Raw genomic sequence first — 26,902 nt, forward strand, 5'->3', positions numbered from 1 at the left:
AATTTCCAGAAACAAAGATAGAAATCTGATCTTTCATATGTTGTCAAGAACCATTGTTTTCAAAGCAATGGAATAGAGTGGACATGTCTTGCATTTTTCAGTGTCATTTTTTTCTCAGGCATTTGGCATATGTTCAGTGGTTTTGTGCTCATTTTCTCCCCAGCAATACAACTCCCACTTGAAATAAAGGGCAAACATAATTTTGCAACATGTAGGAAGGCTTGAGCAGCTGTACATCAACCAACCAACCAACTTACAGTTGCACTCATTTTTTAAGGCTGTGAAAAAATCCCCAGAGGGACTAGATTTGTCTTTTCATAACCTGCTCCAGCAATTAATTGATGCAATGTTACAATACATTTTACTAATATGAAAGTCTTAATGCTACTCAGTAAAAGTGTTTAATTTTAAATTCCTAAACTGCCCTGAATGACATAAGCAGAACTATGTCAATTGGAGATTTTCTCCATAGAGAAAGATCTGAAATTTTTGATGTCCACTTCCTTTTCCCAATGTGCAATTTGAAATGTACGAATGTGTCTGCAAAGCTGCAGAACAATGTAAGTTTCTTCCATTTATTCCAAACTGAGCAGCCAAAAGAGAGTAATCCAAAATCAATAGTGACTTTGCAAAACCTTGGCTAGGCTATAGACTGTATAAATTAATCCTTTGAGCATTCGTTGCCTCAAACACACCTGGTCACATGAATGAAGTGATTCATATGCTTACACTTACAAACTAACCCTTGGCTAACCCTTTCCTTTCTGGCATGGTTGCTTGGAGAAATCATAGTTTCATGTGGTTGTACTAGTTCCACTCAATTTCCTTCAAACATATTATTTTTAAAATCAGATATTATATATTTTTGGGTATAAACTACAGTAAAAAGCTGTTCAAACACATCAACAAAAATAATTTTATTATTAGAGTAAATAATTCATTATTTAAACATACATTTTAAATCCTGTCAATAAATACCCTGATTCAGAAAAATATTTAAATATTTAGAAACATCAAACATTTATACCTATGTTTCATTTTACATTTGTCTTGAAATTCAGCACTTAAACTGTGAACCTCAAGCACATATTTAAGTAATTACCTGAAGAGGATTTCCCTAAAATACCTACCTAAACTTGCATGTGCTTTTTAGGATTAATGATTTGATTGGCTATTGGTACAATGGAAGTAATACTTTAAAACATCATGGTTTTTTTCTTCATTAGAAAGAGTTATTATAGTAACTCTTTACTTGATTTGATACTTGTAATTGAAAAAGTAAATGCAAAATAAATTTAAAAAAAATATTAGCAACACTAGGTATTATCTGATGCCTATGTATTAACCTAGCATGACAACTTTGATTGTTATTTACTGAATAACATAAGGATTACCTGTAATAATTATTTGTATACACAGATATGCATATTCATAGGTTGTATGTTGTTAAGTAAGCAGAGATAAAATGAAAGTAGGTAATGATAGGCATAAAATGTTTTTCTCTTGTCCCCTGGACCTGGTCTATGTGTGCTCTGTTACCAGCAAGGTTTCAAGCAAATGACCTCCAGATGCCCTTCAGTGGTCCCTGGCAACCTAAGTTATTCACTGTGACTTACCCCTTGGAGGAGCCTTTTTGTCTACACTGACTGTAGTAATTAACTCCAATTTAGAACTCTCAGATTCACTGAGATGAATGATTCCCTTAGTCTATGGAAAGAAAAACTGCACATGTAGTTCTTGTTGCGTTCCCACAAACTACTTAGACTTTGAAAGCTCTAAACCATTTCCAATCTGTCCTTGCCAGGTGTGGAGAGGAAATAATGAAGAAGCAGCAGCTTTGTTAGCCACAGGATGTGGAAGTTCAGCTCCTGATCCTGTTGTTGCTCCAAACAATGTGATAACTACAGTATTTCAGTCTCAGGATGCTCCTGCTCCAGGTTTCTCAGCATCCTTCACAAGCAGTAAGTAATATTAAAGCCAGATGGCTGCTGAATTAGTCCATTTGGGATTAGTTTGACTTGTGTGTAGTAATTCAGACCCCAGTCCAACAAGGCATTGAAGCTTCTGCCCAGATATATAAACCAAGAGTTTCCATACTGAGTGCAATGAACTCAAGTGTCGAACTTGCCCAAGATGCAGCTCTAATTTTGTAGTTATTCTCAGCCACCTTTGCCTTTTCAGTGTGCTGAAAAGTATGAATAGGCTTTAAATTTTAAAAATTCATAGTTAAACTGTATGGAAACTCATACTTTAATTTTCTTAAAAAGACATTTGTTTAACCATGGTATATGCTTTGTGATGGTCAAACCCATCAGAAGTAGAAAAGGCGCTGCTCAGCTGCTGTTGGTTGCTTGGGTTTTTTGTAGGATGGTGCCAAAGGAAACCACTTGCCCTTCATGGCATTCAGATAAAAACAGCAAGCAACTAAGTGCTTTGAGGGAAACTTCATTGAAGCATTCAGAATTCTGAATTGAAACCACTTTTGTTTTTATAATGTTTGCTATAATACTAACATAGTCAGTAACATCTAACAATCTCTTAGTGGAGACAGTCACAGGCTTCATATGCCTGTTCCTAATCTTCTACCAGCATTTCACTCTGCACTGCATTCTTTCAAGCTTTTGTCTTCAAAAAGAGAAACAAACACCATGCAAGTCATTAGGATCCAAAGGATCTTCATGAAAATAAACTGTCCTGTGTGCCTGAAAACTTCTGGGTGGTAAACCTTTCCTGCCTCTGCGTACAGCAAAGCAATCCAGAGGTGGCCTTACACCAGACTGCATTCTCCTGGATGTCAGGCATGAAGCAAGAATGGCACCACTTACACTAATGTGGGCATTTTCAAATAAGGCCCCTATGCCCCAGTAACACCCCCTCCAATTCAGACACATTTGTATTTACTAAGGGATTTTGAAATGTGCAGGCTCCACACCCACAAGAGCAGCAGTGTTGTGGGCCTATGGGCTGCTTTTATCCAAGAGTGTGACACTCTAGGTGGGATGGCCCTATGCTTCCCAAAAACACTGCTCTGGGTATGTGTAAGAGCTGCTTTTGCCATCATGGTATGTGATACTCTCCCTGGTTTTTTCACCAGGAGACATGAGGTCCTTGTGTACATTATTGGGTTTCTTATACTGCAAACTCAGTATAGTATTACCACCAGGATTATAACTGTGCTTTATGTATTTGTTTGCAGGATGTGGAGTAAATTTCACTGGCCCTGAAGGTCTTATTGTCTCTCCAAACTACCCTAGTCAGTATGATAACAACCTGAACTGCAATTATATTATTGATCAGGGACCACAGTCACTGGTGATCCTAGAATTTGAGACTTTTGACTTGGAAGGTAACTTTTTCTTCATAATTTCAACCTGCATTATGAAGTGTAATTTCTTACTTGAAAACATGCAAGTCTTCTATCATTGAAAATCACTGATGGTGCAAGTTGCTGGCCCATTCAGAAAATCTTTTACAGATGAACATTTATAGTTTTCAGGGTCAGGTTTTGAGTCACTGAAGTCTTTCAGAAGAATGAAGAGAGATTTCACCTGTTGAATATCTTGCAGAAATTATTTTGAGAATTTACCAGTTTCTTGGAATATAAAAGTGATTGTGGCTAATCTGGGTCTTTGTTCCTGCATTTTTGTTTGCTTCTTTGTTTGCCACTGAGTCTTACAGTCTTTTTGATCTTAGGCCCACTGTTTTGCTTTTCAGTGCATCTATTTCTTAACAGATAAAATAGATATAAATATACTCAGATGTTTTACAAGGATGTAAGAACACAGAAATATGAAATTAGATGAAAGACTACAACAGTGGGAAATGCATAAAAGTGATTACCCTGTATATACCAGTAACAAAAGTCCCTCTTGTGATTATCCAATTTGGCAGCATTTAGCCAAGAAATAACAAGTATAGTACCCTGATCGCATTGGTGTGAATGGTAAAGCTTTCTCAAGCTTGATAAGATCATATTTTTATGTGTGGATATGCCATGATAATACAGAGGAACCAGTATGTCCAAACTAGTTGAGTGGCATCACATATTTTGAGGCCATCTTAATCTGGTGCCCTTGAAGTCACTAGTCAAAGAGATATTGAGTAATTTGATACTAAGTTAGGTTGTGTGATTTGGATTTTTCTTCAAACCCAACAATAAAGACAGAAAACAGTATTCTTTTCTTTTCTTTTTAAGTTTCTAGACTGTTTTGAATTCAAAAGTATTCTGGTTCAGACTTAATTTAGGTCTGAGATAAAAATTTTTTTTGACTGTGATTTTATCTGAAATTTTTTTTTCATCCCCTAATACAAACCACTGCTTTAAGAATTTTTTAAAATAAAATATAAACCACAGTAATTATGTAATTTCTTCACATAGAAGACACTGTTATTCAGCAAACACACTAAACATTAGGCTGAATCAAATGGTGCCAATTTTGACAACTCTTTGAGTACATTCTGTCTGTGCATTCAGTTAATTTATAAATGGATCCAAGCTTTTATTCTCAAGAGGGCTGAAGCAGAGAGATAAGTGACACAGATATAATAATAAACGTAGATAAAAATAAATACTAAAAATGTTCTGTTTCTTACAGGGCAATTTGTTCCTTCATTTTTATAGACTTCCTTAGGCTTCACCGACTAAAAGTCCTTAGTCACATGAAAGAGCTGTGGATATAATCTAGTGGACATCTGGTTAGCAAAGAGGAAGTATGACACTCTCCAGTAGTTGGTTACTAATATTTTTCACAAAATCTTAAAATACAACCCTGCGGTAATGAAAAATCACTTGGGTTTAAATTGTAAAGAAGATTGAAACCACCATCTTGAAAACTATCATTGCAGAAATGAAAATTACTCAGCAGTCACACTGAATATATTTAGCAAATTATCTAACATTAAGGGTTTCTAGTGTGAGCTCCATTAGTTCTTTTGCAAAGGCAGGACAATGTTTGGCAGCATCTCTTAAAAACAGTTCTAGCTATTCCATATGCAAGGAAACATTGCACCTACTTAGATTGTTGCTTTAAAATTTTAACCATGCTATTACAGATGTTCTAGATTGGGTTTTGAAGTCTAAATAATGTAATGCATGTCTAATTAATATAATTTATTAACTATTTGACCTCTCAAAAAAAAAAAATCTATTTTTTTCCTATAGTTTTTAGGTAAAGAAATTAAATATTTAAAATAATGCCTGTAAATTATGCATATCTCATTGACTTGACATTGAGCTATCTACTCCAGAAAATTAGAAGGCAGAAGTTAATAGTCTATAGTGCAATGACACAGTGCTACAAAATGGAATGACTTAATGGGTTAGTCACAGATCTCTGCCTCTGAAAACATAATAGTAGTTATGATGAGAAGCCTCTTCTGATTGTAAAGAATGACTGAGGCTGGTAACACACAGCAGTGATACGGTGTCAGTATCTGGAACAAATGAACATGACATGCATGCACTAAGTATTAAATATGTATTAAGCACTAAATATAGCAACACGTAGAGCAAGAGAGAACTTGGGGAAACTGCATTTGTTGATGTTGTGATCAAAATTTAATCTAAACTCTCTGCTTCTTGGTAGGTAGAACAATTTTTATCTCACTTTGAGCCCCTGAAAATATCTAATTTAGACATTCGCCCAGATTTATCTTCTAGTGGTGGAGATAAACTCAGAACCAACAATATTGTGCAGGTGGAGTGAGTTACTTTCTGGAAACCTCTCTCACTCTTTTTACCTATTGACTATTGCAGGAAGCCATAAACAATAGCTTACACAAGATACTTGAGATCTGGGCAGGAAAACATAGGCAAGATTAACCCCATGAATGGAGTTTGGCTTAGCTTCTGTGGTTTCCTCGCAGTGTTCAGGATGTTTATTCCTGTGCCAAATTGAATATGGTCATGGAACCTCTCTTTTGATTTGACAGTTTCAGGAAGTTGCATAAGCTGCCATTTGCTTCTTATACTACTACTTGCATTGTTGTGTTTGGTTATTTTATAAAGAACCTAACAAATAAGAGTGAGTTTGTTATCCCAGCCCAGCTTCTGCAGTGATAAATGTCTTCAATATGCCCTCCCTCCTTGGATCAAAAGTCTGCAAAAATCACATGTTAGAATTAGTAGAAAACCCTTATTTGTCTTTATTATTGGACTTAGTGTCTAAAAAGTAATTAATCACATTCAATTTCTTGTCCATTAGATTTATTCAGATGAACATCCTGACAAATTCTCCTTTAGGACAGTAATGTATTATTAAGTGGCTGTAGTACTCTTCAAGTGTGATTATAACACACAATAAAGTCAGAGATCCAAATAATGGGAAAATAGGGAAAATGGATGTAGGCTTCCTGCAGTATCTGCTTTTAGAATTCTGTAATATTTATACTCTGTCCATACAGGACAACTGTTTTATGTTTATACCACATTGATCTAAAATGTTTTAATAACTTGTTTATTTCTTCTTTTTAAAAAAAACTTGTCTGCAATTTTGCAATGTGGGATAGGGTCACAGCTTTGTTTTGGAGTCTGCTCTATCTGCTTTCTCAACTGTTACTAGGCAATTCAGAAAATAGACAAATTTAGCAATAGATTATTTTGAAATAGAATATATATGAGAAAGAATTTTACTTCCTTGCTTTCAAAACCATATCTTGTGCTACAGAGCTGGTTGATACATTGCACAGTGATATGTTTCTAGGTAATACTTCTACTTTAGTAATTCCTAATTGTATTGCCATTTATATCAGAATCTGCTATTGTGAAAAAGACCCATTATTTTAAGTTTTACAGCCTTTACACAAAAAGACAGGTTTTGCCTCAATACTAAATGGAACAGAATCTATGGCTAAAGACAGAGAGTTAGAAAGAGGACATTGATATTAGTGATCAGATAGTCAGGGGCCCAGATTTGGTCAAGGTTTTTGTGCCAGCATATCAAACAAATGATTTTATGGACAATAATTGGACAGAAATTTCTGCAAAGTGGAAAAGAGACAACCCAAAGGCATATTTCAAAATGTAATGTAAGGAAAACTGAGGCTCTTATCATGTGAACTTTGGGTCAATGTATCAATGCTGAATGGTGCCAAGAGATGATAAATAGAGCACAGATAGATAACAAAGGGCCTTGAAAGCAAATTTAGGCAGCAATTCAAAGAAACAGGGAAAAGTTCATAATGTCAGGCCAAATAAATGATCTCTCCAGAAGTATTTGGAAGAAATATTGTCAAGGCTAGAGGAATGAATGGTACAGTGGAAGGATAGGAAAGAGTTTATCTTAAAGATAGAAACTGGAAAATTGTGGGGTCACCAACACAGAGAGAGCAGTTGCATCTGTCCTCAGAAATGAGATTATACAGAGCTAATGTGGAGATAAGGAGGGCAGGACAGAAGATATCTCATTGAATCCTCATGGATGAATCAGAACAGAGGATACAGTAATACCAGAAGGATAAGCAAATGTTCTTAGTAGACAAAGTTTTATGAAGAAAAACAGTGCTGACTGTGTGGAAAGTGCCTGTCAGCTCAAAGAGGATGTTGGTCTGACATCTGGCTAAGAACAGATCTCTGGAGACTCATGAAAGCAATTTCATTGTAGTGTAAGGACAGAAACTGGTCTAGAAAAGATCTAAGACTATATGATTAGAGGAAATAAAACCACAGAGAAGAATTGTGGATGATGTGCTGAGTATGTGTAGAGGCTGAAAGTATGATATGAGGAGAGTCTGAATCTGGGGAATGTTTACAGAATAATCCATTTAGATTGGTGAGAAATTAAGGAAAGTGTAAACAAGAGAATGAGGTACAGGACAGAGATCAAACAATGACTAGTCTTGCCAGAATTTATGAGTCATAAATCATATTGGCCCAAACAATAAGGATTCAAAACTAGAAATTAAGACTTTTTTTCACAATCCTTTGTCAACCATCTTATTTTTTCCAATGCAGCATTGCAAATCAGCTTGTGAAAAATATTAGGGACCTTGGCTTTGCTGAGAAATTAGTTTCACTTCATGCCTTTCTCTGGTATTTTCAGAAAATTACCTAGGTTGCTTTCTTAAATCTTTCGCATCTTGCAAATACTCATCTCAATTTCTTTTTGTTTTATTTGAATTTTAATATTAATTATTTTTTAAAAAATTATCATGTTATCAAATATTCCAAAACAGTATAGGAAATGAAGAATGTTTTTAATAAATTATTTTATTAACAGAGTAATCAGCTATCTGATGTGGCTGGTTGTTACCAGCTTAGTTACTTTTACTAGAGTCAGACAAGCACCATGCCATATTTCTGTACTGACATAATTGCAAAGTATTTTAGCATACATTGTCTTCATTGAGACAGAAAAAAATTTTAAAATTAAACCTCCAGAGATGATGTGTCAGGAAGGGTTTAGGCTGGATATTAGGAAAAGGTTCTTCCCCCAGAGGGTGGTTGGACACTGGCTGCCCAGGGAAGTGGTCACAACACCAAGCCTGATCAAGAAGTGTTTGGACAATGCTCTCAGGCGTGTGGTGTGACTCTTGGAGAAGGTGCTGTGCAGGACCAGGAGTTGGACTTGATGATCTGGGTGGGTCCCTTTCAACTCAGCATTTTCTCTCACTCTAATGAAAACTAATTTGAAACTAATATGACTTTCATATTTTTGAGATCTTTCACCCTAGTCAAATCTGTTTGCAAACAGTGAGGTGATTAGAAAGTCCTGAAGGTAGGGCAGGGAGTCAGAGAAAACAGTTCATTCCTCCAGAAACCTGATTGGAAATGAGAAGCTTAAAACAGTGGGGGAAAAATTAATAGAATGCTGAACTCCCTATTTCTGTGTTCCTTTTTTTTCCACTCAGCCTAATATCCGCACTGGTTTTCCCCCAAAACAGATTGCTTTAGAAATCACTGCAAGATCAAATTTCCTTTTGACTTTTCCTCGAGCCAGGCTGAAGACACTGAGTTTAGGTACTCCAAAGTTTGAGGAAAATCAGGAAGAAATAAGTCAGCTGTGAAACTTGCTGGTGTATGAACTACTTTTTGATTTTTCAAAAATCTCACTCTAAATGGTTTAAAATTCCCTGCACTGAATGCTGAATACTGCATTAGGGGAAAGAAATTCCAGGTAGCTAGTTGCTTGTAACAAAAAGTGCATTGCTTTTATCTGCAGAGGACATCCATGCTTTTTTTGGGTCTTCTTACCTCTTCATAGGGCTCACTCAGCTGTGAACTCCCACAAATTCAAGGGGCCTGGAGCCTTTTCCAGATCATAGGATGTGTTGAATGAGACAAATCTGATGTCTTACATACAAGGCCTCTTTGCCTTTTTCTGCCTCAGTTTTACTGCATGCTAAAAATTGACCTTTGCTTCCTCAGCAAGCAAAGGAAATCCTAAGATCCCTGGAATGGAAAGTAATATAAAATTTAATTCTTCTCCTGGATTAGGTCTATATAGTTGTTGCTCAGTAAATCACATGTAAAATATGCTGCTAACACTTCTGCACTGTGTCCCTGCAGCCCCAGCACTCCTGAGCAGAATTTGTCTTTATGATGGAGTGAGCATCTTCAGTGGGAAGAGCACGGCCGCACATCGTCTCATCACCCTCTGTGGCAATGAGCTCCCTGCCCCGGTCAGCGTCTTTGGACCCATGCTGCTCAACTTTTACACCGACTCCCACATTGTGGGCTTTGGATTCCAGGCCAGATACAGAGCAATTGGTGAGCATACACCGTTCAGTATTTAAGGTGGGAGAAATATTCTGGATAATGGCTCTGTGTGGCAAAGCTGTACCTCATTTTGGGAATACCTCAATGGGTGTAGATGGTACATTTTCCCACTGCATTTGCTTAAAACAGTTCTCGGGACCAGGACATGGCACTGTTTGGTGTGTATTAACACCCTGAATGATGTGTTACCTCACAATTCTCATTTCTAGACTTTCCATGGGACTGTCAGGAACCGAAATATTTTCCCTTTCTGTAGAAAAGAAATGCAACCATTTTTGGAAGGTTTTGGCTGGTTGATTGTTTGTTGTTTGCATTGTTTAAGGAGAAACATTACTTTAATTGATTAATTTTAAAAGATTTTATCACAGGAGAATTCTCAGGTCTAATTTTCAGATATACTAAAATTACATTATACAATATGGGAAACAGAACAGGTAAACGGACATGCCTCCAATTGTAGATACTCTTGCAGTGCCAGGAATGAATGTAAATAAAACTTGAGATATAGATGTATTTTTATTTATAATAACTATTTCACCAAAACTCTTTTGTCATTCAAAAGAGATCTCTTATGTTTTAAAGAGGAAATTTGAATTCAAAAAAGAAATTTTCAACTGAGTTTAGAATTTACATCTACACAAATATCCCAGAAGATTGATTTTATTTGCAAAACAAATTTTAATATTTTCTAGGTTTAACTGGTAGAGACTAGTTTTACATTTGAAAGCATAATTTTCTAACTGCAAAGAAAAGTGTGAGTTTAACTTTGGTGTTTCCCTTAATGCATTCCTCATGTTCAAAGCCACAGCACAAAAGCATAAAGCTAAATTCTTTATGTGAAATGAATGGTCTGTTACAGATAAGAAAGAGGGACTGGCACTGAGAAATGACAATGTGCAGTTACTCATGGAAAAGACCTCCATAACTCACTCAAGTCAGTTGCTGCTATCTGACTTGTGACTTCTGACATTTGAGAAGGATAACTGGAGCTTTATTAGCTTGTTGTTGTATACAAAGCAGATTCTGCCAATTAACATTCCTCTTCCCCATAGCTGCATTGTTTGCTGCAAAAAAAATTAAAAAGGCTCCCCGCTCCTAGTGTAGAATAATGCTGCTTCTTTATCTTCCAAACTCCTATCCTTTATCTGCCAGTTCTCCAGGCTGCCAGCCTGAGTCATCAGGGGCTCTGCATCCAGCAGCACCCTGTATGGGACTGTCTTTGTTAAGGTGGTGGCCTGGGCTTTGGCATCTTCTTTAAAATACAAAAAACTGTGTGTGGCTCACAGTTCAGAAGCTTATCAACAGGATGCAGGGAGACTTGGGGAAACTTTTTTTTTTTTTCTCCTGAATTTAAGATTATAAAATGAAGGCTGAAGCTAACAATGGAGATTAGAGGTTTTGTTCCCTGAAGCACTGAAGCTGGGAACAAACATTAGCCACATCCTGGCCTCATTTGCATCCATGGTGAGAAACCCTGAGAAGCCAAGCAGTGCCTTGAGTTTAGAGTTGCAGAAAGCAAATATTCCATCCTCCAGCTTAGCCATCCCACAGTGCTGGTGAGTCCCAGCCCAGGGTGAAGTGGGGAACAGGATTAATGATACCTGGAGGCTCCTCTATGTGTTTCTGTGCAGAGCAAATGCTACAGCAATGCTCCTGCTCTGACAAGGTGTTGACAGATGATGAGGCTCTGCACATATTTGTTCCAGAAATGTCAGAGATAGGGTTATGAGTGCAGTTGTGGCTAATTAGAGGTTTCCATGGGGCCAGGATCTGGATGAAGGAATGTCTTTGCACACATATCAGCCAGGTTTCTCTTGGCAAGCTAGAATGAGTGCAGAGATATTCTCACTCCTGCTTCTGCATGAGGCACCCATCCCTCCCTGCTGCTCCCTGGACCTACTGCAGGACATTTGAAATCAGTCTCAGTCTTTTCCTGCACAGTGCCAGTGCCATTTGGTATGGATTAGTAAGAACCTGTTACTGCAATGCTGATTAGTCTTCCACTGCAGAGCACAGCCTGACAATCTCACATTTAACAATTCTAGGCATGACAATGATGCCTAGAAAATGGATGCCTCCAAATTTATCAAGGGTCTTTCTTTCCTTGCATGTAAACTCCTGAAATAAATATGAGAATTAGGGCCAAACTAGTATTCAGAAACTAATCACTCTTTTTTTCTGTTTCCTCTACAGCTTGTGGTGGCATTTTCAATGGCTCTAATGGTGTTATCAGCAGTCCAGGCCATTCACATCTTGATTATCACAACAACATGAACTGCTCATACCACATCACAGTTGGAGATGACAAAGTAGTGGTCCTGAAGTACGTAATCCAAGTTCAGTTTGTCAGTAAGGGAACAGGGAGGTCTCTGATTCCAATTAAAGCAGCAATTATTGACAGTATTTTCTCTGACTCTTCTTTTCCAAGGTCAAAGCCAAACTGAAATAAGAGATGGTTGCTGAAGTCACTTTTTATCAGCCTCAGGCTCCCTTCCATCTTTCTTTTTAACTTGTTAGAAAACAGAATCACAATTTTAAGTTCCCACTTTGGTTACCAACAACACTAAGAAATTGTAAAAATGCAGCTCATGCTTTTTAGTTGAATTCTCTCAGCCTTTGAATAGTTTACACCAGAAAAATAATAATACTTTTAGAAGGGTAGTAATAATTTTATAGTCAAAGTAATAATACCCACCCAAAAATAGTGTATTTCTGAGTGTATGCTGTCTTGCCTAAGAGAGAGAGGTTATTGCCACAAAATCTTACCACTGAGAAATTAAAAACTGATCCATTCTTCCATCTTGTGATTGTGAATTAGGAGAACATTTCCCAGCTAAGAGGAAGACTCACTGGCCTGCACTCTGCACCTGCATTTTTTAGGCCACTCACATGCCCAAGGAAATTGCAGCCTGAGCAATTGCAGAAGTGAGAGAGGGTGTGTTTGCACAGGGGAGACCTCCTGCTGCATGGAAAGCTGAGGTGTGCTGACAGCTTGCCTTGCAAGAGGCCCAGTGGGTGAGGGACCCAGTTTCTTTGAGGCTTGTTGGCTGAAGAATTTTGCCATGCATTTAAGAGTTGCTTGGTTTATTCCTGAAGAGACGTGTTTGGCCTGTATATGGCTTTGGCTGCTGCAAGTACTTGGACCTTTCCTCAAGCACTAAAAAACACGTAGCACAGCAAAAGAACTGAAAATGTGATACCTGAGGCTCCAACTGTGTTTTACAGATTCAACAGCTTCCAGCTTGAAATATCTCCCTCCTGCTACAAAGATTATGTGGCCGTGTATGATGGCTCAGATACTCATGCTCCTCTCCTTGGGAAATTCTGTGGCTCAGAATTGCCTCCAAATATTAAGAGCTCCAGTAATAACTTGTTCCTGGTGTTTAGCACTGACTTCTATGGAGCAGACAGGGGATGGAAAGCATCCTTCAGAGAGGCCTTAGGTATGTGTATTATCAGACTCCTAATCTGCTGGTAAGTAATTTCTTTTGGTGAGGAGCAGTTGTGACCTCCCTCTCCAGGGGTGAGTGAAGCAGAAGAATGTTTCTGATTTTGTGAAAATTGAGTGAACTAAGCTAAATACTAGGCTTATGGGATCCCTGCATTCCAGTCTGGTTCTGAACTGATCCCCTTCATTCTTTGCTACCCTTTCCCTGCCTCTCTGAAGGTAAAGGTGTTTCTTGGGTGACTGAAAGCCTAGCAGCACCAAAAGACCTCTCTTTTGGCAGAAATACAGCAACACCTTTGAATTCTTATTCTTCTGTAGTCAAATGTTGGTGGTGTGCTAAAGAGGCTTCCTTTCAATCTATGCTCACTTTCCATTTCCTTTCCATTTCCCTCACACTTTCTAAAGAACTAAAGTGTTGAGGTCAGTTAAGATTGTGGTTCCACACCAGGCACCACTGTGCTGATTTCTACTGATTTGTAGGATCATTCTGATTAACTGGCTATAAAATAAACGGGATCACAGTACAAAGGCACTGGATGCCTTTTGTTTTGATGGATGCAAGAATAAGGGGTAGAGTTTGATTATTACCTTAAAAAACCATTTAAATTCAGTACTCTACTTTAAAGATCAAAGTTTAAAAGGACATTTTTATCTCCTTATCTGAATTGTTTAGGGATGGTAAGAAACAATTATTATTATTACATGCAAATTGATTTCATGTCATCTCTACTACTTTCCTGTATAATTAACTCCATGTCTTTTGTGGTCTAGAAAGAAGTAATTGTCTGGTTTGCAAAGCTGGCTCTCAGACAGATCAGAATGAAAGGCCTTTGTGGCAGAACAAACATAGTCTTCTGCTGAGTCACTGAATCCCCTCCCTATCCCTAGCCAGTGACTTTCTCATTTGATAGTCTGAGAAAGTACTTACAGATAAGGAAAATAACTGCTTCTACAGACTTTGCCAAGAAAAATATTCCCACAGAACCTCATAGTTATTACTATTATTAACTCTTCCTTGGCTTCACTCAAAGTAATTGCTACAAGAATGCTTAAGACCTTGTGAATGGCCTTTAAGTCTTGTGAATGGTATTCCAGGTAACTTAATGCTGCTTCACATGCTGCTGTCTTTAAACGCTGAAGTATCAGTTATTATAGATCCCCTGCAGCCTGGGTTAGTATTTCCAGGGTGAGATCATCAGGAACTCCCCAAGCTTTTCCTCTTCCTCTTGGCATTTAATCAATTTTTTAGCCACTGACATTAGATTTATTTGTGCAGCTTGCTGCACACAACAGAACACAAGCCAAGCTCTTCAAGTCAGTACCATGCCTGATAATTTCCTAGAGTGAGGAGAAGCCTTTTATGAACAAACTTTGACATCTCTTAGATGTTTGGAGGACATTTCTGGAGGCTCCCAAGGAAAACAAGGTTAAGATGTTGCGTGGGTACCTCAGGAGCTATGAGTTGCAAGTTATAAAAGATGCCCAGGGGGAGGTATGGGTTGTGTGACAAAGAGCCTGCGGTGGTGAGATGCTTAATGGTAGGTCTTCTCTCTTCATTGTGGGAAGCAAGGCACAGGGACTAAACCACACAGCCATTAGCAAGGATCTTGGCAGTCCCATTATAACACAGAATAGCCAAAAAGGAGAAAAGCATATTACAAAAGGAAAACATGAGTCACATCCTATAAATGTTTCCAGCTTGGCTTGCCTAAAAAACAGAGCCAGGAAAATCTATGACACATCTTTGTACTATGAAGTCTGAGATTATGGTTCAAATAAAAGAGAATAAAACCATGAAGATCTAAAAGCCTGTTATTCTACATGGTGCTTTAGAGAAGCTCCCTCATGTCTGTTAAAAGATAAAACCCATGTGGTTTTGTAAGAGTAAAAATGCAATCAGATGACAATTCGGAATGATAAATCTCTTGAACGAGGAAGATGGTATCTGTAGAGAAACAAGAAACCTCATTCTCTGTTGGATGAAAACGAGCACATTATTCTCTAGTTGCCCCAGGGAAACACAACTGGATAACGTAATTACTGCTCTCTGTTTCATGTTGTGAGTGACCCTGATTATGTATTGGAGAGAAACAATGTACTTTCCTGTTTGTAGTAAACTAAACTAGTTCCTTTCCCCGCAAGCTCTTCCAATTTCTTTCCTGATCAGGCTGTTTAAGGAATACTGCCTATGTCTAGGATTATCCAGGCACTCCAAGAGTTAAACCCTGACATTTCTGTAGAAAACCTTCCCTGATTTTATCAAAACAATTAGTTTCCATCACTGATCCTGACTCCAACAGAATATTCCCCCACTAGACAGAAAAAGGACACTAAAAGAAAGTCTAAAATAGTATTAATTTGGCCATTTAGCAATGTCATTTTTCTTGTAAAATATCTTTTCTTTCCCTATGCTATTCCATACACTGTGTAATACAAAATGCCCAATTCACAGGCAGCATTCTTTGTCATAACTCCATGAGATGGTGTGCTTGAGGCAGGGGAACATATGGCCCTTGTGATGTGGTTCAGAGGGTTTATCTTTTCACTATTTCTGCTGCTAAGTTTGGACACTTATCAGCCTCATTTTTGGAATCACTCGGACATACTCTCAGGCAGAGCTGGAGAGCTGGGGTGACTGGAAGATACCAGCCTGCTCCAAGTGTTAGATTTGTGGAAAGACAGACTTCTCTCACCTTAGTTACCACTGACCTTTTTTCTGCCTTTCTTTTCAGTCTGTAAAATGAGAATTATAACTCTTTCCACAGCGAGCATGTGCTCCTCCAGACAATCAATAAAAGGATGAGAAGGTAGAAATCAATATCAGCTTAAGGCATTTGGTTATATGATATGTCTCTGTAAAGGGAGGAAAGCTAAGATCTCTCCCCAAAGAATGAGATCGGCATGTACTGAGCTTGTGACTTGGCTAAAGATCTCCTGATTATCTCTTAAGCTCTAAGGGAAGATCTGAGTTTTTTAGCTGACCCTGGCTGGCAGGGACAGAGCCTGCACATACCTCTGCCATCCCTGCTGTAATAGCACAAATAGCACTTTGGTGACAAATGGAGCTTCTGCCTATTCCCATTCAGTAATGGGGTGACCCTCTCATCTGAATATGTGATCCCCTGAGGCATATGATACAAAAGCTAAAAAAACATAAAGATTTGGGTTTTTTTCTTGTTTTATCGTGTCAGAAATCCCTGTTGGGTGATGTAGCTATGACCTCATTAACAGGAAGTAATTTCTCCTTGAAAGCTCTCAGCTGATGTACATATAGCACCACTGTGCCAGTAACGAAAAGTGTCTCTAAACCATCAGAGTAGGATGGAGGGGTCTTCTGAAATACAGGGCTGCTCCCTGAGGCTTTCTAAGGAATTCACATGAATGTACAAGAAGCAAAGCGTTGCACATGGTTAGATAAGTGAGTTGAGTCAGAAGGCTTTCCTGAGCTTTATTCACATAATACAGGTAGAACTTGGAACAGTTGAGACAGTGTAGAAGGTGGGGTGGAGAAGGGAAGATTGCCTGCTTTTTCTCTACTGCCCTAAATTCTGCTTGACTTTCCCCTCCCTTTTTCTACTATCTTTTGTGAGCATGCAGGAGAAATCCAAATTTATGCATTGTGAAAGATGAGCATTGTGTACTGGATAAATATCATTGTGATCCCTTGTTTGCATTATTTTAGGGCTTATGAGCTCATGGGCCACAATTCCACTGCACAAGGCACTGCACAGGCAGAATAAAGCTACAATCTAATGTCACAAAAATATTATGATTTAAACACAAGACGAAGAAAACCCAGTGGATATAGACAGGCAAGAAGAATAGGACAGCCACAGTGAGAAGACTAGTTGCTGGCTCTAGGGCAGGAGAAATGTCTCCTAAACCTTTGGCAACCATTAGGCTGTTGGAATGTTAATTCCTGAAACACCCCGTCCTCTACATTGTCCTCAGTTTGTTCAATTTTTCCCTCTAGGATCTCTCCATTCTTTTTATACAAATCATAATTTCTTTTGAATGAATATTAATCATTTTACATGAGAAAAATAATAAGCAAGTAGAGTTTAGAAGAAAAATGGCTGGAAAAAATGAATCTTCCCTGATATACCAGAAAAGGGCATTCATAGGTAATTTACATAAATAATCTAGTTTGCATATAATAGAAATAGTTTATGATCTATATGCTTTTCTTCTTGATAAGATGATTTGTAATTTACCTGATAAATCACCCAGAGGTATCTGCCTTCTCTTATTCTATTTGCTGTGTATTGAATTACTTATTTCCTGTGTGGAACTGAATACACTAAAAGCCTGTCACTAACAGGTTTACTGTTATGCTCTCCCTTAATGAAATTACGGTCTACTTTTTAAAAAAAAATTGATCCAGTAGAGTTTTCAAAGCATTTTTATGCTATTTTGTTGTATCAACAAAAAAATAATTGCCTCATTTTGTTGTAGTTCATGTTCTGTCCTGTAAACTGAAACTACGGCTTACTCTGTGTTTGGTTTCTAGGTGCACTTTTCCAGCAGTGTTCAGCATGCACAGTTGCTGCAGAGTCTTTTTGGGTTGTTCAGAATTGCTGAAAAAGCCCTTGCAATTCTGAATGAACAATATAAAGTGCAAAATATTGTTTTGGATATTCTGTTGCATAGGCCAGGGGTAGGAGTCCTTTTGTGAGCCATATTTAATTCTCATACCACCAGAAATAGTTCACTGCACTGATTTATGTAGTTAATGTTGGTACCTGCTGTAGGTGGGACCAATCACCTGCACTGACAGCAGCAGTTATGGCCTGTTGTGTGGAAAGCACATAACATTCAGCACAGCTGAATCCTGCCAATTTTTCTTCCTGCACCAAAAAAAAAAAAAAAAATCTTAGATCTTAGAAGAATGTGTCCTTGACTGTGGCATGTGAATGCTGTTGTATTTTCTCATGCCTTTGGAAAAGCAGCAGTGACTTGCAGAGATTTCACATCCCATTTAGGACTGGTTTCCAGGGGTGTATCTCAAGGTATACAACCTGAACTCAGGACCTGGTGCTGCAGAGGGTTTAGCTGAGAAGTAAATTGTTTGAATGTCACAAATCTTCTGGCAGAAATTTCTTTGGGCTTTCAGTTCATTCAATTTTTGCCAAATATATTACCCATTAGTATTACACAGTTCATTACACTGTCATGGATAACTTATGGATAGTTTTATGTATTAAAATAAGTGAATAAATTGTGGCTAATCATATATTTTCTTGATCTTATTATAGTCTAGGAAAATAAGAACATCTGTGACAAGAACAGAATATAAGATCATCAGTCACAATTCCCAGACTGTTTCTAAATGTATTTTGGGTTTCAGATATCCACCAGCTTGAAATCTCACTAAATTTAGAAAGCATTTGTGGTGTTGAAATACATCTCTTTGGTGTCTTTGAAAAGAATACAACTGGTGAGCTGAGAGATAGTCTACAAATGTCTCTCAGAAATGTCAGTTAATTAATCACAGGGTCACAGAATGGGCAAGGTTGGAAGGGACCACAGTGGGTCATCTGCTTCAACCTCCCCGCTCAAGCAGGGTTATCCCAGAGCACATTGCACAGGGTTGCATCCAAACAGTGCTTGACTATCTTCAGTGAAGCAAAAAAAGCAAAAGAAATAGAAAGGGCTTGCATGTTCAAATTGGACAGATAAGAAGAAAAGCAGACATTAAAATAAAAATTTTGTGTGATCTGAAAAATTGAGGGGAAAACTTATTTTCAGACACAGTAATTACATATATTTGTAGTGACTAAATGGTTGAAAGCTGATGGGATATTCAGATTAATGGCGCTTCACAAAAATGTGGGTGAACTCTGCTGGCATGAAGTGTCTTGACTGACTTCTTCAGCTGAAAACCTGTCCTCTGGTGCATACAAAAAAAAAAGAAAAAAAATTGAGGAGACATTTCTCATTTGCAAGAGAGATCTGCAAAGGCTTAAGTAGCTGTGGTGCCAAATGTGAACACAAATTCACTGTTAGTAAGTATTGGAATTAGGCAAGACTGCATGTCAGCCTCTGGTCTCCCAGACAAGCATCAAGGGGATGGATAGGACAGTACATAAATCAGAGTTTTGCAGGCTTGGCACAGAGAATGTCTGAACTGTTATATTTGATATCAGTCCAAAGAACCTTAAGGATACAAATTTCATCTGACTGCATTTGTGAAACCTGGCTAAAGCAGGATACTGGGGCTTTACAGTCCTAAATGTCACTGCTGGTACCATTGCCAGGCCATCACACCAGTCAAAAAGCTTTTCTGCACAAAGGCTAGATAAGGACTCTAAAGGGCCTTGTGCTTTCAGAGGCTCTGTGGACAGGGCCTGCAGCCCCACAAAATCACAACGTTGGTGCAATGATTGCCAAACATGGGAACATGGGAACAGCCCATGCTTGAGAAGGTTCACCAACCTTCAGTATCAGCATGAGACAAAACGGAAGAGTGAAGTTCCTCACTCCAGCCCTGTCCTTCTGAGCCTTACTGCTTGAAGCCATGATCCAAGCAAGGTATGAGCTAATTGTTACAGCCTCAGTAAGTCCAGCCACTCCCATGCACTGGAAATAAGACCCATCAAGAAAGAATAATTAGTCTTAACTGAACTAATCTTTGCTTATACTCATCTTTAGTTCAGATCAGAGAGAAGTCTAGAGTTCCCAGGAATGCTTCTAGGTGAAAACAAAAGAGAGTCAGAAGTCTTGGAGGGAATTTTCATTACTGTCAAGCAGAAATAGACAATTTTTTTAACTTCGCAGCCTTCTAGTAGTTGTTTAGGGTGCTCATTTGTAAAAGAAGGAAAAGACACCAAAATTGCTTTGTTGTCTTTTGAAATGTCAGTGGTGTAGCTGATTCTGATAGATTTCAAACTATTCAGTAACTTACCCTTTCATTGCACCCATACCTGTATAAATGAACCCTTCCCCTGGCTGTACTTCAAAGGCAGGAAGCTTCAAAGATTTATCTTCATCTTCATTCCATATCTAGAGGGCATAACTCTTAACAGAGAAACATGTGCTTGGTCTCTGCTGTAATGATTTTTGTTTGCCACAGGGAACCTTCAATTCCTTCTTTTCTGAATAGTCCTGTAGCCTTTTAGTTTCACTAATGCTTCCCACCAAAAGCAATTAGGGATGACAGTGTGTGCCCTAGTTCTGATAATTTGCATTCTCTGGCAAACAGTTTATGAGAACAAGATTGCCCTATGATTTTTATTTCAAATAAGAAAGCAAAGACTGAAACAAAACAGCCATGTAGTTGCTCCATCTGCTGACATACAAATTGTTCTATAAGGTACATTTCTCATTCTCTTAATCAAGTTTAGCTTTTAATATCTAAGAGTCTATTCTACAACTTAACAGACTTCTCAGTCCCAGATTTTGCCTAGATTTTAGCTGCATTTGTTTCTGGCTGTGTTAGCCAGTGATGAATATCTTTCCTTTAAAAATGACCTGCAGGCTACTCTTTGGCCTTTTGTTCAGAAGTGGTGCTGATTTTTAAAGCAATGTGTTGTGTCCGGGCTAAAATGCACTGATAGTGTTTCTCTTAGTTCCCCCCTGTTAAGCAGCTGGTTCTTCATTTACTTGTGGGTGTTCCCTTTATCCACATAGTTTCACTATTGGGTAACTTCTAGTGCCTGCAATCAGATGTAACTTTGATGAGCACTGAAAACCACCAAGATGGATTTTTCAAAAAGGACTCCTCTTTATTTGGCTTGATGTAGGTTTAGTTGATATCTGGTCAGCCTCCACTTTAGCTGTTCTTTACAATGTACTGTCCTGTAAGCATCTGACTGTATCCCAGCTGAGCAGGCTGGGGATTGTGAAACTTCACCTTTATTATGTATAAATCACATTTGCAGTTATTTATCTCTCCTTAGATGATATTGCTGGTTATACTATACTAGCTGGAATTAATTTTCTGATCATGGGAATTTGGCCTGCTTCTCTCTCTGTCAGGTCCTTTTCATATGCTGTACACTCAGAGCTTACCCACGTGTATTTTTTGTCTTTATATTAGAGCTGTCTTTATGGCTGCACAGTTAGCAGTGAATTTCACTACTGCAAAAGTACAGGCATTTAGTATTCAAAAAAAGGATGTTCCTGCAGCACTGAGAGCCTTCTTGTTGCATGGGTCTGTGGCAATTCCCTGACTCATGTTGCTATGGTCTGACTGGCATCTCTGCAATTTTTCCCTTGAAAAAGGGAAGGGGAGCTTTGTCAGTGTCTGACCCATATATTCAGTCCAGACTCAACATTGCAGGGTTGGATGGTCAGACTATGATGTTGGATTGACGTTTATATGCTTAATGTTATGTTTAATTGTTTGCAGGGGACAGCCCCAATAACATTGTTTCAGAGGAATAGAATGAATCACGCAGAAGGGTGAACACAAATTAAAATATAGGAAAACTGCACTCCTTGTGCCCAGGCACCCTCCTGGCTGACATTTTCCTCCTTCCCAGACTATTTGTGAGAATGTGATTTATTGCTCACATTTCCCCTGCTGTTGTTCTCGCTTTCTGCAGTGGCACTGGAATGACTGGCTAACACTTTTCCAAGTTTCTGACTTCATTAAATGCCCACAAAACTGGACTATACTCTATTAATTTCTGACTTTTTGACTTTGTAATAAGTCTCTTCTGTTCATTTTTTAACTGTAAGGGATCTGAAATCTAATGTTATGAGGATTTTGTTTTTAAGCAAATTGCTTTACAGGGTGGGGTATTTCTGGCTTTGGTTGGTAGAGCAGGGTAACTTTCAGCCTTAGTCACTCTGCTTTAACCACTACAGTCTCGCAAGCCCCGGGTTACTGATGCAATCCTGATGCTTGGATGCTGATTTCTCACCAGCATGATCTTTTGTAATACTGTAGCTCAAGTAAGGCACAGTTTTATATGTCTGGAAATGTATCAGCGTGTCAAGGTGAAGTCACTGAATGTGCCAGATAGGTGTATTTTACACACACAGATGAAATTCTGAAACTCTTCTTGTGTTGCTTAGCCACAGCTGTATCTTCATTTGTTATTGAATGCTCATAAATTGATTTGCTGCAGGAGACAACAGGCTTGCAGTTACTCCTCTGCTCTGTGCAGTTTACAAAAACTCCTTCCTCTAACCCCAAAGCAAGAGTAAAACAATATTTGATTTATATTCCAGAGTTAAATAAGTGGCCAGGAGAGCTCATAGAGGTTGGGGCAGGAAATAAATGAATTGATGATCATATTTACTAGCCCAGTCCAGCCTCTGGAAATCAAACTACTTAAAAAAAAAAAAAAATGCCTGGCAGATAATCTGTGTTTTTTGCTTGTTGGGAATTCAACGTGATAAATAACTGCTTTTCCCCAAAGGTAATTTCTTTCAATGTGACTGACTTTATTGAGTTCAAAATTTCACAGTAAATAAGTCAAGGACTTAGCCCTGTCTGTGGGAACCAAATGAAAAGCAGCCTGCATTTCAGAGGGGCTGTAAGTTCCCACCAAGCAAAACACTTCCAGAAGTCCCTTTTAGCTAGATTCGTGAATACAGTGTCAGGCTGCCAAATTCAATCCCTCTAGGATGCGCCTGTATTGCCAAAAGAATCAACTTGATTTTATATCACATTTTCAAAGCCAACAGCTCAGTGCCCCCTACTGACTAAATATTCTCAGCGGCCAGCAAAGATCCCGTTCAAAGGCCCTCAGACCAACGCTTTTCTGTTTCATTGCTGCCCTCTGTCTTCTTACAGTCCCTTTTAAAAACTTCTATTGCTACACTTTCAAAGTAAATACTGTTTTTATATTCAACAAAAGACATGAGCCTTTCTTAATTCATTCTATGAAATCTAATTGTGATTCATGTCTCTCTTTGTGTTGAAAATCTTTTAATCACTCAGATAGTCCTTGCAAGACAGGATGGTAAAATACTGTAGCACAGATAAAAAGCTCCTGGCTTAACATTAAAGAGTTAGAGATTAAACAAATGCCAGGAATTGCTGTTAAAAAGCTTCTGCTTCTTTAACAGGATCTCAGAATGGCTGTGGTGGTTACTTGTCAGCTTCAGCTTCTTCAGCTTCTACCTTTGGCCCTCCAATCTCCAATGTGACCAGAAGATATGAGAAAAATCTGGAATGTGTATGGATCATAACTGCACCTGAAAACAAACGGATCAACCTCACCTTCACTTTATTTGAACTTGAAGCACAATCTGCTTGGATGTGCCGATATGATTATGTCAAAGTAAGACAGCTCAGTATGTTAAGAAGAAAATATCAGTGAGATACAATCCATTACCTTCTCCATGAGGCTAACTTAATTAATAGAAAATGATCCTAAGAAGAAATTAAATTCCTTAATATAATTAAATTTTTTCATTGGGTTAGATTACTACACCAGATGTCATTCTGCCTTTCTGGAAACCAGTAAGAGTTTTAACATTACACACACTTCTGGTCTTAGACTGGTCATTTAATGAGTATTTATTTCACAGAATAGAAACAAAACAAAACTCAAATAGGTGTAAAGTAATACTTCAGAGTATCAGGTTGAAGTTGAGCAGAATCAACTAAACAGAAATCAAAAATTAAAAATTGAAGACAAAGCAGTGAGGAAGAGTGAATTATTTTTGATAATTTCTGGACAGGAGTGACACAGGCAGAGGGAAATTATGCATATACATGCACAGTTGCTTGAAAGGACTACAATTAATAGAATTTTTCCCTTTTTTTTATCAAGTCTTGGTGCTCAGTGCTCACCTGTAGAAGCTATTTTCTTGGAGATAAGCGTACAAACCATCAGATAGCAGAATGCTGCTAAACAAACTCCACCAAGGAATGTTATAGATCCTGCTGAACATTGGATATACTCAATGAAACAAGGAATTCATTCACATTTTGATGAATAAAATCAATCTTCTCACTGAAAAGCACTTTGAGATTACATATAATAAAGAAATGAGAGTGCTAAATTAAAATGTAATCATTTTTTGATAGATTTCCTGAGACAGGACCAGAATGTTCCATAATCAGATTTACCCTGTCCAACAGAATAGTTAATATGGCAGTGAATAATTATGGTAATCAAGAACATCCTGTTAAAGCACAAGAGAACACACTGCACTTTCAAGTAAACAAAATTGTAATGTAAGGAGGGGACAGAGAATTTTATTTCTCTTTATTTGTTTGTTGTGCCTAAACTATTAGTAGCTTATATATTTTGCTTCTTTCAGATTTATGATGGAGATAATGAAAATGCCAATTTAGTTGGCACATTCTGTGGATCTGCAGTGCCAGCTCCTTTTCTTTCTACACGTAATTTCTTGACAGTGAAATTTATCACAGACAATTATGTGGAAAGGAGGGGTTTCAATGCCACCTACACCGCAGCAGATCGTAAGTATACATATATATGTATGCATATACATAGTTATAACTCTTTTTATTGAAATTCTTATTTAAATACTACCTCAAAATTTGTTCTAGACATAAGTCTCAGGAAGGGGCAAAGATAATCAGTAGCACAGCATCTTCAGGCAAGCTAAAAACAGCCTGACCCCAGTACAATTCTCTTTGGTATGAACTGGTTGGGAGGAGGTTGTCAGTCTGAGAGTACAAAACAGGAATGCTCACAAATTGTTAATAAATAGGAAACAAACATTTATTTGAGTATGATGACATATATTGATTCCACTAGCATGTATTTTGCTTTTTGTTTTCCTTCTAGAGACTCAAAGGCAAATACAAATTATACCATCCAAAACTCAACTCCATTTGCGTTTTACTCCAAAAATAGTTTTACCCAGTTTTCACTCTGTGATGCATTTGTTACTGTTTTACACAGGCCTGTGTGGAGGAATCTATAATGCAACTTCTACATCCCTTACTGCAACATCTCCTAATTTTCCAAATGAATATCCACCATTTACTCTCTGCTCTTGGATCATTGATGCCCCTCCACAACAGCAAGTCAGGGTGGTGGTAGAGGCCTTCCACCTCCATTCCAGCCAGGACTGCTCTCAGAACTACCTAGAGCTCCACGATTCACCAACAGTAAGGAATTTACAGGAGATACCATTCCCATTCCCATTCAGCTCCCTTCACTCTTTGGAAAGAGAGAAGAAACCTACTATTTGGTAATATATTCATTGATGATCCTCTGTGAGGGGCACATCCAAAGCATTACTGACTGAGCCCCAATTAACATGTGATAACTGTACACAGACCTCTCAGAAGCACTCTGTGCACACATGGAGTTAAGACCTGGGCAAGTGTTACACAGTTTTTCACAGGTGAATCAAATACCAGTGCTGCCAAACCAAGCAGACAGAAAAAACTGTCCCACAGCAAGTTTTTATTGTGCTTCCTCTCAGCCAAGAACCATAGTAAAAATGAGTACTCATACCAGGAAGAGTGTTAAAAAACACAAGAAAAAAACCCCAATATTTATGTCTCTCATATTCTAAACCTTCTTTCATACTATCTTATTTTGGCATGAGAATAGCTCTTATATTCTATTTGTTCCTAATAATAATTCAACATGAAATGTTGAGCTATTATTAAGTGATTTCCAGGAGAAATTTGAAATGCAATTTCATAATTGGTATAGAAAGTGTTGAGAGATTTATTTACCTTAAGTTCAGTACATATAAAACTGAATTATATCATTAAGTAACTTGTGATGTATTAAATTCCAGCAGAGCCAAGGGTCAGTCCATAGATTCTGTGGCACTGAAGCTTTTCCAGTCCCTGAGTTTTATTCTTACGATCGTACTGCCATTGTGACTTTCAAGTCAGATGAATATATGATTAACAATGGAGTCAGATTTTCCTATCAAGCTACAGGTAAGTTTGAAGAAATGCCCCAAAAAATCTACCTACTATTCTCTTTGTTTATTTCATACACTGAAATGCAATACAGAGAGCTGAAATCCTTACATGTTTCTGGTTTTCTGTCTCAAGGTTGCAGCAGAGAGTATAATCAGACATTTGGTTACCTGAAGAGCCCTGGCTGGCCTGGTCTTCACCCCAATAATATGGATTGTTCTATCATTCTTCGAGCTCCCCCAAATCACACAATATCTCTCTTTTTCCACGCTTTCAGTTTGGAAGACAGCATCCACTGTTCACATGATTTCCTAGAGGTATCATGCAAGTATACATATTTTGTGAGCCTATGTAAAAATCTGCTAAATTCAAAGGATATTAGTATGTTTGGATCAAGTTTGGATTAAGTCTGAGTTGAACTGACTGAATTAGGGACTAATTATTGTCAGAGTTTTATGGTGAAACATGCTTAGATGTTATAGCAAGAAGCTAAACAATACACCCTAGAAAGTCCAAACCCAGTGAGTAAATAGTTTCTTTATCAGCTAACCTATCCTTACCTAGCTCTTGTTGAGGTTACCCAGTTAACAGAGTCATCTGGAATAGTTTGTGTTTGATACTAACGTCCATGAATGAACAGAAAGCCATATATCTGAGTGGTTTTGTTGCATCAGTAGATTCCATCTGCTTGACATGTTTCTCAAGAAAGATTTTTTTTCCTAAAAAAGCAATTAAAAAAAACCCCAAAAACCAACAAAACAGAAACCAACAAACTATAGTGACAACTGTAAGAAACTTGCAAAATACTTTGTGTCAGTGAAAAGTGTATCTTCCTCCTACACAATCCTCATTCTTGCACGTTTCCCTGTTCTCTGGTCAGATGACAAAAATCAGATGTCTGTGGCAAAATCATTATTTAGCT

General features: G+C 38.0%; 1 protein-coding gene across 1 annotated transcript in view; it reads left to right on the forward strand.

Moving 5' to 3' along the window:
* The window catches only part of CUBN (cubilin), a 144,072-nt gene that overhangs the window by 113,493 nt on the left and 3,677 nt on the right, over positions 1-26,902 (forward strand). Inside the window, exons 55-64 of the mRNA XM_041490048.1 lie at positions 1,805-1,961; positions 3,197-3,346; positions 9,506-9,706; positions 11,909-12,038; positions 12,941-13,158; positions 23,184-23,398; positions 24,387-24,549; positions 24,998-25,206; positions 25,851-25,998; positions 26,116-26,297. Coding sequence (XP_041345982.1) covers positions 1,805-1,961; positions 3,197-3,346; positions 9,506-9,706; positions 11,909-12,038; positions 12,941-13,158; positions 23,184-23,398; positions 24,387-24,549; positions 24,998-25,206; positions 25,851-25,998; positions 26,116-26,297 — 1,773 coding nt within the window. The remainder of the gene's footprint in view (positions 1-1,804; positions 1,962-3,196; positions 3,347-9,505; positions 9,707-11,908; positions 12,039-12,940; positions 13,159-23,183; positions 23,399-24,386; positions 24,550-24,997; positions 25,207-25,850; positions 25,999-26,115; positions 26,298-26,902) is intronic.

Source organism: Pyrgilauda ruficollis, unplaced genomic scaffold (genome assembly GCF_017590135.1).
Source record: "Pyrgilauda ruficollis isolate IOZ18807 unplaced genomic scaffold, ASM1759013v1 scaffold12, whole genome shotgun sequence".
Taxonomy (NCBI): Eukaryota; Metazoa; Chordata; class Aves; order Passeriformes; family Passeridae; genus Pyrgilauda; species Pyrgilauda ruficollis.